Genomic DNA, 17,206 nt, shown 5'->3' with positions numbered 1-17,206 from the left:
CTTGGTACTCTATTCAGAATGTAAGCTGCTGTCTTAAGTGCTTCTCCCCAGAGTGACTCTGGTAAAGAAGAATGAGCAATCATACTTCTTACCATATCCTTAAGAGTCCTGTTTCGTCTTTCAGCTACACCATTCATGCTAGGTGAACCCGGCATAGTGTACTGTGGGACGATACCGCATTCCTCTAGGTATCTAGCAAATGGTCCTGGACGTTGTTCACCTGAACCATCATATCTACCGTAGTACTCACCACCACGATCAGATCTGACGGTTTTAATTCTTCTGTTGAGTTGATTCTCAACTTCAGCTTTATAGGCTTTGAACATGTCCAGAGACTCAGATTTTTCATGAATAAGATATAGGTGCCCATAACGTGAGTAATCGTCTATGAATGATATAAAATATTGTTGACCATTCCAGGATTCCGTAGGGAATGGCCCACAAATATCCGTATGTATCAATTCTAAGACATCCGAAGATCTGTTGGCACCTAATCTCTTCACTTTGGTCTGTTTTCCCTTGATACATTCAACACATACGTCGAAGTCCGAAAAATCAAGGGAATCCAAAATGCCATCAGACACAAGACGCTCAACTCTACCTTTTGAGATATGACCTAAGCGCTTATGCCATAATGTCGCCGAATTTTCCTTATTTAATTTACGCTTAGTACCACGTGATTCCACATGCAAGGATTCATTGTAAGAAGCAATTGTATCAAGCAAATATAGGTTGTCATAAATACTCAAGTAACCGGTTCCCACAACATTTGAATTAAAAGATAAACTGAATTGACTGTTTCCAAATGAACAAGAATAACCTGATTTGTCCAATACAGAAACAGAAACCAAATTCCGTCTAAAAGACGGTACTACAAAAGTATCTTTTAAATCCAAATAATAACCAGTTCCTAACAACAACCTAAAGTGCCCAATTGCTTCCACATCTACCGATTGTCCGTCGCCCACAAAGATGTGTCTTTCAACATCACTTGGCTTTCGGTAGCTCAGGCAACCCTGCATAGAAACACTTATGTGAGTAGTAGCACCAGAGTCTAACCACCAAGTGTTTCTAGGTACTGAAGCTAAATTAACCTCAGAACAGACCAAAGCAAGGAACGTACCCTTATTATCACGCCAGGCGTGATATTTTGTACAGTCCTTCTTTACATGTCCAGGCTTCTTACAGAAGAAACAACCCTGATTATCCTTATGTTGTTTCTTCTCAACTGGACCCTTAGCAGCTTCCTTATCATTCTTCCTTTTCTTGCCCTTATCCTTAGAGGCATAGGCCAAATGAGCACTTTCTGTCTTATCTTGCTTCAACCTGTCTTCTTCTTGCACACAGTATGAAATGAGCTCATTTAGAGTCCATTTCTCCTTTTGACAGTTATAACTGACCTTAAATTGGTTAAACTGTGCAGGAAGAGACAACAAAACCAGATGCACTAATAACTCGTCACAAAGATCGAGTTTAAGTGCCTTAAGCTTTGAAGCAATATGAGACATTTCCATAATGTACTCCCTGATATTTCCTTTGCCCTTATACTTCATTGAAATCAAGCGAGCTAAAAGCGTGCTTGTTTCTACCTTATCGTTTTTCGCAAAACGCTTCTCAATTTCGGCAAGGAAATCTTTAGCCTTAGTAATCCCTTCGGATTCTATGCCCCTGAAGGCTTCCGGAACGCCGCGCTTAATGATCATAAGACTCATGCGATTTGAACGCTCCCACTTCTCATGCTCCTTCTTTGCATCAGGAGTGCTATCCGCATTGAGAGGTTGGGGTTGTTCAGTTCTTAATGCATAGTCAAGATCCATGCAGCCAAGAACAATTAATATGTTCTCTTTCCAAACCTTGAAGTTTGTCCCATTTAGCATGGGAATTGAGTTGATGTTAGCAGAAATTGTTGCAGCAGATGCATTAGCTGAAATAAAACAAAAGAAGCTCACATCAATAACCATAATCAATATCAATTCAAATAATGACAATCCCCATCCAAGATACCGGCACAACATTAATATCAAGTCTTTGGACAGTAATATTAACTTGTAAGTGATACCTTGTTGCAATGATCAAACATTGACAATAACTCATGTCAAATAATGAAACTATCTTTGGATCGATTCATTATTCACATGTAAACCTTATAATTGTCACACGCTTATCATCGCAGATGTGTATACAGTCTAAATAAATATTAACCTTCCTTTGGGCCGATTAAATATTTATACGAAAGCATACACACAAACATCTCACATTCCTCATGAACAATCTACACAAGAGAGGTTACTTTGGCAACTTCTTGTTTCAATTAATCAATTGGAGTGAGAGACAACCTTAATACCTTAGTGTCATAATATTTGAATTAAATAATTGATTAAAAACCAAATTAAATTTCCAAAACTTAATTGGGGTCTCACAGCTTAATTAGGGCCCATAACTTAATTGAATAAATTAAGTATACCAAAGTGGACCTATGAAAAGCTGAGGCTTAACCATAATGAACACGAAGTTCCCTTAACTTCGAACGCAAGGTTCGACTGTATTGAGTACGAGACTTACTTAAGTACCAACGCAAGGTTCGTTTGAAAAATGAACGCAAAGTTCAACCTGAGCACGAACGCAATGTTCGACCTGAGAACGAACGCAAAGTTCGTTAAAAAATGAACGCAGAGTTCAACCTGAGTACGAACGCAAAGTTCGTCCTGAGAACGAACGCAAGGTTCGTTTAAAAAATGAACGCAGAGTTCAACCTGAGTGCGAACGCAAAGTTCGTCCTGAGAACGAACGCAAGGTTCGTTTAAAAAATGAACGCAGAGTTCAACCTGAGTGCGAACGCAAAGTTCGACCTGAGAACGAACGCAAAGTTCGTTTAAAAATTGAACGCAGAGTTCATCCTGAGTACGAACGCAAAGTTCGACCTGAGAACGAACGCAAAGTTCGTTAAAAAATGAACGCAGAGTTCAACCTGAGTGCGAACGCAAAGTTCGACCTGAGAACGAACGCAAAGTTCGTTTGAGGTAACCACCTCCTCAATTTCCGCTATGAACCCTTAGGGTTTCAAATTGAAACCGCCGCCGAACCTAAAAAAAATCTTTGATTTTTATTTTCAAAACAGATCCAGAATTGAAAAAAATTGAAGAAAAAATCAAAGAAAAATCCAAAAAATTCCAAAAAAGTTACTGTTCACCGGTGATTTTTTTTCCAGCTACTGTTCATCCGAAAAAACTTTACTTTTCACCCGAAAAAAAATTTCGTTACTGTTCACCGAACATTACTGTTCATCCGAACCCAAAAATTGAATCTTTAACCAGAGATTTAAGATCAAAAACCCAATAAAACTTAAATCCCTAAGAATTAATCAAGGTGGCTCTGATACCACTTGTTAGATCTACATCATAAAACTTGAGATCTAAAACCATATAGCCATGATTAATTCAAAGAGATTAACAAAAATCTAAAAGAGCGGAAGCTTATACCTGAATCCATTGCTTGATCTTGATTTTGGGTTTTGGATCTTCTAACCTTAGGGTTTTCTCTTTAGCCGAATTTCTCTCTTAGATGGGGGTGAAGAGAATTAGAGAATGTAGTAACCCTAGATTAGGGACCATAACCCCTTATTTATAGATGTTGTACTTTTGTAATTTAGCCCCTCAATAAATTACAATTACAACCTGGTATCTGCACATATGACCCCATGATCATTTAAATACCAAATTAACCCAACTTAATTGATCACTTTAGTGGGTTATCCTGAAAGATAGCAATACACATTGATTAATCATATGTGCCCACAAATAGATTTATTAGATTAAATCCAACAATCTCCCACTTGGGCACCATATGATTCCTTAAATTGTGTATAACCTTATGAGCTCAAAAATTGCTATCACTGAAAAGGTATTTCCGAACAATCTCGGGTGGCGGTGACCGCATCGCAGTACCTCGTCCAGGTCATCTCCAGCATGATGGTGGGCCACCTCGGGGAGCTCGCCCTCTCCAGCTCCGCCATCGCCACTTCCCTCACCGGGGTCACCGGATTCAGCCTCCTCGTAAGTCCTCCACTTCGACCCGCTTCCGTTTCCCATTTGGCCCTTTTTTTTGAGTTGGTGACGTGTTCAAATTAGGATAATTTAGGGTTTTTGGACTTTCGTGGTTGGAAGAAGTATCCGTTGAAGATTCCTCGTCTTTATTTTTGTCTTTTTTCTTAATTTATTCATTCACGAGACCATGTGTAGGGGCATTATTGATCGGTTGGGTCGGGTTAGATCTTGTACTGGGCCTGACCCGGCCTTTGAAAACACTGGGTTTCGGCTGGCGTTGAAAATATAAAGAGAAAGAGAGACGAGTATTGCCAAGAAAAGTAAATAAATAAATAAAAATTACTTGCAATTTATCATGGCGTTTTTATTCATGCTTGGCAACCTAAGTTTATAATTCATATTGAATGAAAACAGAGAAGAGGAAAGAACAGATTTTGAGGGGGGTCCGCTAATGGGTAAGAGGTTTTTCACTTTATTCGTTGTGATTTTTCAAGGAGAATTACTCCTCCATTTATAGGGGCTGAACCCACTAACTCCACCCCCCCAGATCCGTCCCAATGAGAGATTTTCTCTCAACAACCCTTCCACGTTTTCACGTTCCACAATTCTCTTAACTGAGAATCGTTGATTTGGTCACCATGACTGAGTCAAGCTAACATCTCCCACTTGACCAAATTAACCAAGTGACATGCCTCCCACTATCCGTAAGATCAGATGTTTCTGCTTATCATTACTCCAACTATCCGTAGATAGTAACTCTTATTTTATTATTCATGAAATTTTACTTAGACTTATTTATTCCTAAGTCCCATCAAACTTACGTGTTTGATAAAAAATTCCGCTGGTATTTCTTTTGTCAAAGGATCAGCAATCATATCTGTAGTAGGGATATAAGTCACTTTGACTTCTCTCTTTTCTACAATATCTCGAATATAGTGATACTGGATCTCAATATGTTTTTCTTTGGAGCTATTCGCGCCACTATTGATTAAGCTAATTGCTGCTTGATTATCATAATAAATATCAATAGGTCCTTCCAATAAATTGAGATCAAGATCAATCAAAAACCGTCTTATCCAGACAACATGTGTAGTTGCCATACCGCAAGCTATATATTCAGCTTCTTGCGTATATCTAGCAACACACCCTTATTTCTTGCTACTCCAAAAAATAGCTCCTCCTCCAAAGATGAATAAGTGTCTCGAAGTGGACTTTTCATCATCTTTATCACCTCCGAAATCAGCATCGGAATAACCGAGGAGTTCAAGCAAATCAGCTTGATAAACTAATCTATGAGTCAATGTACCTCTGATATACTTCATAATCCTTTTAACAGCTTCCTAATGTGTTGGTCCTGGATTACTTTGATATCTATTGACTAGACTCACAGCATAAGCTATATCAGGTCTGGTGCACAACATTGCATACATCAAGCTTCCAATTGCTTGAGCATAAGGAACATCTAATGGCTTCTGCCCTTTTCCAGGGCTTTGCTCTTTACATAATCTCTTTCTCATAACCAACGGAGTTGGTGCCGGATTGGAATTCTCCATTCCAAACCTTTTAAGAACTGATCTTAAATATTTTTCTTGGTTTAAACTTAGCATTCTAGACTTTCTATCTCGAATTATTTGAATTCCAAGAATATATGATGCATCTCCCATGTCTTTCATCTCAAACTTTTCGCTGAGATCTGCCTTGATTTTATTCAATATTTTTATGTTATTTTCAGCGAGCAATATATCATCCACATATAATGATAATATAGTAAACTTGCTCACTTTTTAAGACATATACACAATTATCTAATTTATTTTGAATAAAACCAAGTGTAGTAACTGCATCATTAAATTTGAGATACCATTGTCTAGAAGACTATTTTAAACCATATAGAGATTTCATTAATTTGTAAACTTTATGTTCCTATCCTTTCACTTGAAAACCTTCAGGTTGTTGCATATATATCGCTTCCTTCAACTCTCCGTTAAGGAATGTAGCTTTAACATCCATTTGGAATAACTCCAAATCAAGATATGCAACAATAGCCAAAATAATTCTAATGGATGTAAATTTAGCTACAGGAGAATACGTCTTCTGAAAATCTATTCTTGTCTTCTGGTTATAACCCTTGGCAACTAACCGTGCTTTGAATTTATCAATAGATCCATCAACACGATATTTCTTTTTGAGCACCCATTTACATCCTATGGCTTTTCTATTTTCTGGTAGATCACATAACTCCCATACATTATTCTTTTCTATGGAATCAAGTTCTTCTCTCATAGATTCTAACCATAAAGCTGATTCATGCGATTTCATCGCATCAGAAAAGGTTAAGGGATCTTGTTCTTCTATATTTGTATCTACCGAGAAACATGATGGCTCACATGAATATAAATAGTAATCATCCATCCATGAAGGTTGTGTTCTTGGCCTTTTGTTTCCTACAACCGGTTGATTAGGTATATTATTTTTCATAGGTATTTCATTATTTTCAAGGTTAGGTTCATTCACAATATCAGGATCATTAGTAGGAACAACACTGTAATAATCATCATCAATTACAGTTAGAGGTTCTGTTTCCTCTCGAACTTGTTCCTCTTCCTCTAGATTCTCTAGAAATGTAGCATCTATGCTTTCAATGACTCCTTTTTCTTTATTGTAGAACTTATAACCTTTTGATTTTTCTGAATACCCTATAAATCTATACTTTATTATTTTAAAATCCAACTTATCGCTAAGTTGACATGGAATGAGAACGTGGGCTATAGAACCCCACTTCTTGAGATGACTCAAATTAGGTTTTCTTCCATTCCATAATTCATAAGGTGTAGATACAACTGATTTGGTGGGAATTCTATTTAAAATGTAGTTTGCAGTTAACAATGCTTCTCCCCAAAAGTTTTTAGAGAGACCAGAATGAGACAACATGCATCTAACTACATTTAATAATGATCTGTTCTTTCTTTCAGCAACACCATTCTGTTGTGACGTATACGACATTGTTGTATGCCTTTTAATTCCATGCTGAATACAATAACTTTCAAATTCTTTAGAATTATATTCTCCACCTCTATCAGTTCTCAGAATTTTGATTTTCAATCCAAGTTGGTTTTCAACTTCTGTCTTATATCTCTTAAAGCAGTCAAAAGCTTCTAATTTTCTGGATATAAGATAGACGTGTGCAAATTTGGAATAATCATCTATAAAAGTAATAAAATATTCTTTATTACTATGAGTTTTGACACTTAGGGGACCATAAATATCCGAGTGTATCAACCCTAAAAGTTCATTGACTCTTTGTCCGCTAATAAAAGGTTTTCTAGTCATTTTACCAGTTAAACAATGTTCACATGGTGACAATTGAACATTAGATAGTGCAGGAAGCAAGTTCATTCTGATAATTTCTTTTATTTTTGAAATATTAGCATGTCCTAGTCTAGAATGCCACAAATCAGACTCAAAAATATAACAAGACAAGTAGTTCAAATTCAAAATTTTATTATCAGAATTATTACAAACTACTGGAAGAATAAATTTTATTATCAGAATTATTACAAACTACTGGAAGAATGCATAATTCATGCTCGGGCACATATTTTCTCATAGCATACACTTTATTATTCTTGCCCTACTGGAAGAATGCATAATTCATGCTCGGGCACATATTTTCTCATAGCATACACTTTATTATTCTTGCTTATAGAAACCCTATTATTATAGAACCTAACTTTCAGTCCTTTCTTCATTAAGCTGGGAACAAAGATCAGATTGCGTCGAATTCCTGACGCATAGAACACATCTTTAAAGATAAGAATACTGTCCCCAAGATCCAATCTATATGAACCAATACATTCTACATCAAGATAGGTATTATTTCCCATATAGATTCTCTGTTCTCCTTTCTTAAGCTCGGTGAATTCTATGACTCCTTTCTTATCCTTTGCGATATGCCTAGTCGCACCGGAGTCGATCCACCAACCATTGATATCCGTCATCACAACATTACATTCCGTCACACCGACGAATTCTCTTTTGCTAGTACCTCCTTGTTCTGGATGCTTATAGCCTCCCTTATTCTCCTGCTTTTCACCTTGTGGGCAATTGGGCTTGAAATACCCGAACTTTCCACAATTGTAGCAGGCTCCGCGGGGTACTTTCTTTTTTTTGAACTACTGTGACTTCGGTCCTCGCGGTTGTGGTTTACTAGGACCAGGATTTTTATAGCTTCCAGTATTATGCCTCTGGCGGACATAATTCAGCTCCTGCTGTACCATATTTAGTTTTGATTCCTTCCTACTGGCTATTAAGTCCTGTTCTATCGCTAGGTGCATAGGAAAATCAGTGACAGACTTAATGGTAGGATTCATTCTTAATGTGGTGGCAGCCACAGCAAGTGAAGGGGGAAGACTATTCAAAATGATTACCACTTGCATTCTTTCCGGGATTTCGGTCCCAGCAGTGGATAAGTCCTTAGCCATGCCAATCATTTTATTTATATGTTTTACGATATTGTCTCCCTCTTACATACGATAAGAATTATACTTATGCAAGAGGAGTTGAATGTTAACTTCAGAAGCAGTGTCGTATTTTTCTTTTATTGCATTCCACATGTTCATGAAAGTTTTATAAGTTTCAAAAACTTTGATTAAATTATCTTTCTTGAACATGAGCATAAGGCTTTTCGCCTTTTTGTCTTTCGACTTTCACTGCTCAAACTCTTTCTTTTCTTCAGGTGTTGATTTATCAGTAAGGGTTAGAGTAGTGGTTTCGATTACATCATCAATGTTGTCATGAATAAGAGCATATCCTATTTTTTCTATGCCACATATCATAATTACTGCCATTAAATTTGTCAATTTTCCTAGTTCTGATAGAACGAGTTTACTAGCCATTCGGTAGAGAACTAAAACTAAATTCAATTTTAAAATGTGTAAGATTGATATTTTAACAATTATACTATAATAAAGTTAGATAAATAAATAAATTAATTAAAATGAATCTGGTTCTTGTGAGTTGAGAAATGAAGCTCCAATTAAAGCGAGGTCGTCACTTAGTGGTGTTGACCGAAAAATCTGTTGTCGAAGTTTCGACATCGTTTCTAACTGGATTTGGAGATAATCTGTTGCTGTTTTTGGATTCCACCAGATAGGACAATCTGCGCTAGTTCCACCCGATCCAAGTTGGGCTTGATGTATGTGGGCCGAATGAAGACTTTGCTCAAATAAAATGGGACATGCTTTGAGTGAAAGTGGGCCTTGTTATATGGGCTTTGAGTGAAAACTTGGCCTCGATCTCGAGCTCAACCGATGGCCTCCGATTTCCTTCAGTCGTCGAAGTCGTAGTAGGCTCGTCGAGGCGTCGTCATTGTCGATCGATCGGAGGGTCGTCTAGTCGTCATCGTCGCAATCGAGACTGAGGTCGAGCGGAGATCAGATCGCTGCCGATTGCAGCAGTCGTCATCGCCGATGGACGCAGAGCTTGAGATGGCCGATCGATGCAGCTGCTCTGATACCAGTGAATGAAAACAAAGAAGAGGAAAGAACAGATTTTGAGGGGGGTTCCGCTAATGGGTAAGAGGTTTTTTACTTTCTTCGTTGTGATTTCTCAAGGAGAATTACTCCTCCATTTATAGGGACTGAACCCACTAACTCCACCCCCCAGATCCGCCCCAATGAGAGATTTTCTCTCAACAACCCTTCCACGTTTTCACGTTCTACAATTCTCTCTACTGAAAATCGTTGATTTGGTCACCATGACCGAGTCAAGCTAACACATATTGTTGCATTAAGCAAATTTAGTGCTTAAAATTCATGTTAATATCCAATTTGAACATCGAAGACTTATCCCGTCGACGTTTTAGTTTCCAACCAATCATTGTAGGAGCATAATTTTCCTTGCGGTCTTTATCTTTGACGGCATGAACCTGGATCTCTACAGTAGTGGTTGCCTATTAAGCATCGACCTTTAGTACAAAAATATACGACATTCCCTTCTCAATCCGCACCAACTTCGGAGTTTTGGTGCTGTTGGTGGGGAGTTGAAGATGGTGGCAAAACAATCAGGTTTAAATCCTATTGGCACTGAAAATTTAAAGCGTTTTAAAAAACTCTGCAATGGATTTGGAAAAAAAACATACCACGCTGTGAGTCTAGGTTTCGCCCATGAAAGAGCCTCCAACCTTTAGAGATATATTAGTGTTGTAAATAGCCTTGTATTTCACGTAATTCTAGTTGGACTTGGATTGTGTTTGAATTTGATTAGAAAGAAATGATCTCAATTGGAATTGAATTCCAATTAGAAGAGAATAGTGATTAGATAATCCAAGCTAAAGAAAAAGTCCTACATGAATTTCAAGATAGCCGAAAAAGATCTATAAACATCCTTCGAGAGGTTGATTGTAAATCAAGTTATAGGGAAGCTAAGGAGTGTTGCATACAATAAAAGAGAGATAGAGAGATATTAAGGGGAAGGGTTTGTAAGGGATCTTTTTTTTGTGAGATTGAGAGAGAGTTTTTTGCATGTTCTTTAAGGACACAAGAAAAAATTGTATCTTGTATGTTCTCTAGTAAAACAAAACTCAACTATCTCCCTATAAATATCGGTGATTGTCGAACCAAGTAAATATTGCGTGTCGTGTGCTATTGTTTCTTTGTTAAAGTATTTGCTTTTCTTTTTATTTCGAACAAAAAATGGTCTTCGTCGGGTGATCGATTGTTCTATGAAGAAGAATGAAATTTGATTGGGAGTTTTGGTGATGCTTCCGTAGGCAACGCCTTTGCATAGAATGCTGCTTGGTGCACAACAATTCGTGTCGACTTGCGGTAGGTGTGTGCTGATAATTAGAGTATAGAATTATAGACTAACCCCCCACCATAGGTTTAGAGTTTTGGTGCAGTGGCGACCACTTTAAGATATGAAATTCCTAATTTCTGCTAGTATCATATTCCTTTTTTATCATTATCACCCACAACATGCACAGACACCATCAAGATAACTGATGCGAAACGGGAGAGGGGGTCCATCGGAATCAGCGATCTAAATTGAACAACGCACTGTTTCGCCAAAATTCATAATATTCGGTAGGAAATTAATTAAAGCAGTTAATGCAAATGATGGATTTAATAATATTTTGCAACGATACTCATGAACAATTCCAATCTCAAATATTTTAATCACAATATTAAATATCATTTCGCAAGTTCTATATTCAATATCAATTTTTCAACAGTCACAGATTCAGTTCTCTCAACTCACAAAATAAGTTAAGCAGTGAATATATGATAATAGTTTAGAGATTTAATTCGTATGCAATTAACTGATAATTATGAGAATAACAGAAATTACTGAGTTGAGAGTTTACTATCCAAAATGCTGAGAGAAATCCAAAAGCCCATTAGCTATTACTGTGAAACCCAAGCCCATCAACTTGTAGGCTTTTCAAGAGGCTAGTGTCTGTGTTTCACCGACTCCTGTTGGCTACTGTTGCTTGTTGCACATAAAGAGGTCTGGTCTGATTTCCTTAGGAAGACGATAGCATGCCAAACAGAAGCCACTCTGTTGAAGGAAAAATTGTAATTGTTGCCATAATTTCAAGCTCTCAGAGACAGAAGGATCCCATCCCTTTAATGGAAATATCCAAGCGCGGTTGAAGGGGTGAAGGCGGCGTTGGAGGAGAGCGGCACAGGGGCGGAGGCCAGCGGGGGTTCACGAGGGCGACGGGAACGTGGGGGGGTCGGAGGCGTGCTGGACTGGATGGAATCAGAGGTTCACGAGGGCGACGGTTAGGGCTTCAAGGGGCGGGGATCAGAAGAGGAGGGTCTGGGGTTTGGTTGCGGTTGGGGGGTTCTTTTGGGAGGAGCAGAGGTTGCAAGAGAAGAGGAGGGTCTGGGGTTTGGTTGCGGTTGGGGGGTTCTTTTGGGAGGAGCAGAGGTTGCAAGAGTAGGGGAGAGATGAGGTTGTTGGTGCTATAGAGGAGATGGAGGAGCAGGGACAATTGAGGTTGTTGGTGATGAATATGATTGGTTAATTTGGAGCAGGGATTTTCTTCTGACGGCTAGACAATTGACGTGGAGAAGAATACAGAAAAATAAAACTGCCTAGGATTTCACACCCTTTGGTTTCACACCAAATTAAGCAATGTAATTTTTTATTTCATTCTTTAATAATTCATTGATTTTCAATAGTCTCATACAACCTTATTTATAAAAAAAAACTACGTGCACACAAAGTGCAATAAAAATAGAAACAAACAACAATCCCTCAAATCACTCAACTAAAATTAAACTAAATTTCAAAATTTAAAATTCAAAATTAAAATTTCAAATTTCAAAATTTAAAAATATATCAACTAATCAAATATTACAATTTCTTGTCCTCATTATTCTCCCCGGGTGGGAGAAAACTCGACTCCGTCGAGTTAGCTGCAAAAACTTGTCATCTTCAATATACTCTGTCTGTGTCTTAATCTGTCGTCAGTTATTTTTCTGCATCTCAAATCATTAGTTAAATTATATTGTAAATTCACCATCTAAAATATTATCAAAATTCACTACAGCTTGGGTGAATATATAGAAATGAGGGTAAGGTGAAAGAACTCTCAAAAATAATAGGCTAGCGTCAGGCTTATATTAGTGGACTGTCAATAACATTGTGACTGTTTAATCACTCAATATTGAAAATAGAACTTCAATAACATTGTGACTGTTTAATCACTCAATATTGAAAATAGAACTATGACCAAATCAATAAATGTTGTCATTAATCATTTCAAGAGTTGGAAAAGTCAATATTGAAAATAGAACTATGACCAAATCAATAAATGTTGTCATTAATCATTTCAAGAGTTGGAAAAGTTCATAAATATCATGTAAAATCTTAAACAGCTATAAATAAACTGTATTGGACATGTCCAAACCATCTCAATTATCATCATTAACAGTTTTAAATTATATCCTGACTTCATATCATTTATTTCAGTTAACAATGTATTTATTCAAGTTAGATCACTGATTACCAATATATGATCAATGCAAATCAAAAACAATGTATTTATTCAAGTTAGATCACTGATTACCAATATATGATCAATGCAAATCAAAACAAAATGATGCAAATCACTCAAATGACTATCAATGCAAATCAAAACAAAATGATGCAAATCACTCAAATGACTATGTATGAAATGCAGACTCGAACAATACTATCAATGGCAGATTTAAACTCAACGAAGTGTCTAGTATGCACGACGTCCTCTATCAAATGGAATAATTTAACTGTTCCTTTGTTAAGATGCATAATTTTTTTTGATTCTAGCAGTGATAGTGAGGAACATGCAAACGAATGCGTGAATGAGGAGTGTTTTTGTGCGCTCAACTTGAGACAGAAAGGAAATGAAAACACTCGTGCTCAAATTTGTGTCCCTAATCACTATATATTCCCAAAATGGATCAGTGTATGTGTGAGTGATTATCGGGACAATACATGGGGGTTTGACATCTAATATGATAGTTATTTCACTATGCTCAGTTTGAGTTTCATCTCTCATACAAATATCTGAGTGAATTGCTTCAAGAACCAAATCAGGAACGTGTTGGGTGTCATGTTTGTCCGGGAGGACTTCGTGGAGAATACCAACAACGTTTTCAGTCACGGGGGTTGGTTCAGGAGGAGTTGAAGTTTTAATTTCAAAAACAACTTCAGGGATAACATCAGTGGACTCCGTGATCAAAGGGGTAGCTTGGGGAATAGTCGGAGTGTTGTCATTGCATGAAACTTTAGTTAACTCCATAATTACAGGGGTAGTTTCAGAAAGAACAGAAGTGCATGATTCTTCGATTATACTATCCTGAATTTTCTTGTCAGAGTTAGATTCTGTCAAATCTACGGCCTGGTTAACAGTTTCCTCAATAATGGATTTTGATTTCGTTATAGGCGGCTTATTGATTCTAACTCTGAACGGAGTTGTACAGACAGTAGCAACGTGCCCATATCCTTGACAATTATAACACTGAATTATCGAGCTAAGTTTGGAGAGATCTCTCTGTGATTTCTGGCCCTTGGGATCGACTCTAGACTGGGAATAACTAGGGCTAAATTGACTCAGAGGCTGACTAGAGGTAGTAGCACGAGATGACTGGGAGGAATGAGTTTGAAAATCCTGACCTCTATGAGATTGGTGGAATTTGGCTTTATCTAGATATTGAACTAAGGCGTAAGCTCTCTTAAGGGTGTCTACTCCTCGAGCAAAGAGTTCGGTTTAGAGGTCACTTCTCAATCCGGCTCTAAACTTTGACAAGACTTTTATTGGTGCCTCTTGCTCAATGGTGCTGTATCGAGTAAACAATTCATCAAATTGAGCAACGTACTCTTTTGCACATTTGGTTCCCTGAGTAAGATAATGCCACTTATCTAGCAATCTATGAATAAATAATGGCGGGAGATATTTTCGTTTCAGTTCGTCGGTCATTTCTCGCCAAGTAAAAATTAGTAACTCACCTCTAATATGCCTTATCATTTCAAAGTTGAACCAATATTGACAGACGGTTCCGGTGAGCTTCATTGTGGCAAACTTGATTTTCTGGGATTCCGACAGGGTGTACCAATCAAAATAGCGATCCATGCTCTTCAGCCAGTCAAAGAAAGTTTCTGGATCGAGCTTACCATCAAAGGTTGGTGGATCAGGCACAAGTTGAGGTGGGGGTCGATGAACGATATACCCATGACCTTGCAGTGGGTATCCATAGCCTTGACCTCGTAGCGGAGTTGTAACGCGTGCTTCTGCGAGCCTAGCAAGCCTTTCATTGGTGTCGTCAAATCGTGCTGCTAGTTTACCGAATTTCTTAAGGAGTTCGGACTCTACACTGCCTGACATGCTTGACTCACTAGTTGACTCACTTGATTTTTCTAATAAATATGGTAGACATGTGCGAGTGACAAGCACTAACAACTAAATGAGATGAATGATTTTTTTATCAATTAAAAGACTCAAAAAAATAAAAAAAAATTCTACCCTAGAACCATGCTCTGATACCAAAAATGATGCGAAACAGGGGAGGGGGTCCATCGGAATCAGCGATCTAAATCGAACAACGTATCATTTCGTCAAAATTCATAATATTCGGTAGGAAATTAATTAAAGCAGTTAATGCGACAGATGGATTTAATAATATTTTGTAACTGTTGACATATTAGTATAGTTAAGGGGCTTATTTGTAAGATGTGTTTGTAGGGCCTATATAAGCCCATATTATCTCATCTATGGAATTAGGGTTTCATATATTTTCTACAATTTCCAAGTCCGTACGTTGCGAAAAGTCATCTAACTGTTTCCCTACTTGATACGTGACTAAACTTAAGCTTCTTTCTTCAATGATGCAAGAATCAAGTCCCAGAATAGTTCTACCCAAAATATCCGTAACTTCCAGTATTGAAAGATCCTAATTTACTAGCATTGGATCCAAAACAGACCCCATTTGACAATACAAGGACCAAGAAAAAGAAAACCAGTTAAGGGAATAATTATGGCCGGAATCTGTAAGAGTACAAGGAGAATTGTACAAACCTCAGAATTTCTCAAAGAAAAGCCAAGCAAGAAAGCAATGGGAAGGAAAATCTAGCCGAGCAAGTTGATGGACAGCTTAAAGTCGCATTCCATGCTTTATGGGCCTCAGCGAATCGAGCTGGAATTTCGGTTCGCTTATGTTCGCTCTTTTGCGTAAAGACAATAAGATGCAGCCTGTGTACTTGTATATGCTTGGTCGATGACCATGCACGTCGTCTACCTCTCATCATCCTTCATGATTTAAGAAAGACTTCTCTTCATGAAGATAGGAAAATTATAATGCATGTCTAATATCAGCTTCAGCTAATTTTTGCTACTGATGGAGTAGAAAGTTAGGAGTTAGCTGTAGTTGTAGTTGCAGTTGCATGTATTATAATTGTCAATTGCATGTAGTTGTAGTTGCTTAGTTTGCTTGTAAATTGTTGTAGTTTATAGTTGCCTTGCCACAACGGTAGAAGTTGCCGCCATGTGACCTGGAGGGCACAAGTTCGAGTCGTGGAAACTTCTTGTAGAAAATGAAAGGTAATGCCTCATGCTACACGCCCAAAGTGGTCTGGCCCTTTCCTGACCCCGTGCATAGCATGAGCTTCATGGACCGGGCTGCCCATAGTTGCAGTTGTAGCTATAGGTGTTTGATTTTAGAATGTGAAGTTTTTTGAACTTCTGTTAAGGTTTGGTTGTAATTGGGTTTCAACCTGAACTTAATTACAGCTGCAAGTAGACATCTTTTTGCTACTATAGTTGTAACTGAATTTATCGGTTGTAGTGAAGCAAATAGTTGCAACTGGTCCAAAATGTCCCAGTTGCGTAAATGCAATTGCGACCTCCATAATTATAGTAAACCAGACTTGACTGCATGTATATAAACATGAACATATTTATGGACAACGAAAGGATATGTGTTGTTATTTGTTGGCCCAAATAAGATGGCCCATTACCACTTAGGCCCAGTTCCCTCTTCTCAGCAACATAAGGGTTTTATGTATGCATGTCGAAATATTTGAAAAACAATTATTTTTCTTTCAATGGGAGATTTATCCTACATAAACAAAGTTGATTTATCACCATCCTGGTTTCACTGTGTTCTCTTTTCCCGTTTTATTTCACTTTTCTAGAGGGATTGTATTGTGCGCAGCGGAACTCGAAAGCCAAATAGTGCACGAACAAGAATGAGAAAGATCACAACCAAACACAAACACAAATCACAATCACAGCAAGACAAACCAATTTACGTGGTTCGGCAAGTTGCCTACGTTCACGGGGCAAGGAGGGGGGAGTTCTTACTATTAGAGATGAAGAAAAATACAAATAGGGTTACAAAATCACTCAAAACCCTAAAATAAAGCTCTCTAAATCTCTCACAATTATCCCACAAGGATGCACAATACTATCTCAAAAGTCTGTTCAAATCGTCCTTACTTAACCCTAATTAATCATGTTTAAGGTTTTATACAAACAACAAAAGAAACGGGTTAGAAACCTGAACCCTGACTCAAACCCGATAGGCGGTCGACTGCCAAATTCGTCACGGTCGACCGCGGCAAACGACAGAACCCAAAATTGATTACATGGTTTGGCGGGCGACCGAACCCTGGCGGTC

The 17,206-nt window shown here is 37.9% G+C and overlaps 1 protein-coding gene across 3 annotated transcripts in view; it reads left to right on the top strand.

Moving 5' to 3' along the window:
• The window catches only part of LOC109844030 (protein DETOXIFICATION 12-like), a 37,917-nt gene continuing 24,636 nt past the window's right edge, over positions 3,926 to 17,206 (top strand). For all 3 annotated transcript variants that reach the window (XM_020413035.1, XM_020413034.1, XM_020413036.1), the window contains exon 1: positions 3,926 to 4,052. In XM_020413035.1, coding sequence (XP_020268624.1) covers positions 3,966 to 4,052 — 87 coding nt within the window. In that variant the 5' untranslated portion in view covers positions 3,926 to 3,965. The remainder of the gene's footprint in view (positions 4,053 to 17,206) is intronic.

The sequence above is a fragment of the Asparagus officinalis genome, chromosome 5, assembly GCF_001876935.1.
Source record: "Asparagus officinalis chromosome 5, Aspof.V1, whole genome shotgun sequence".
Lineage (NCBI taxonomy): Eukaryota > Viridiplantae > Streptophyta > Magnoliopsida > Asparagales > Asparagaceae > Asparagus > Asparagus officinalis.
The sequence above is the reverse complement of the archived record's forward strand: the minus strand, read 5'-3'. Positions and strand labels throughout refer to the sequence as shown.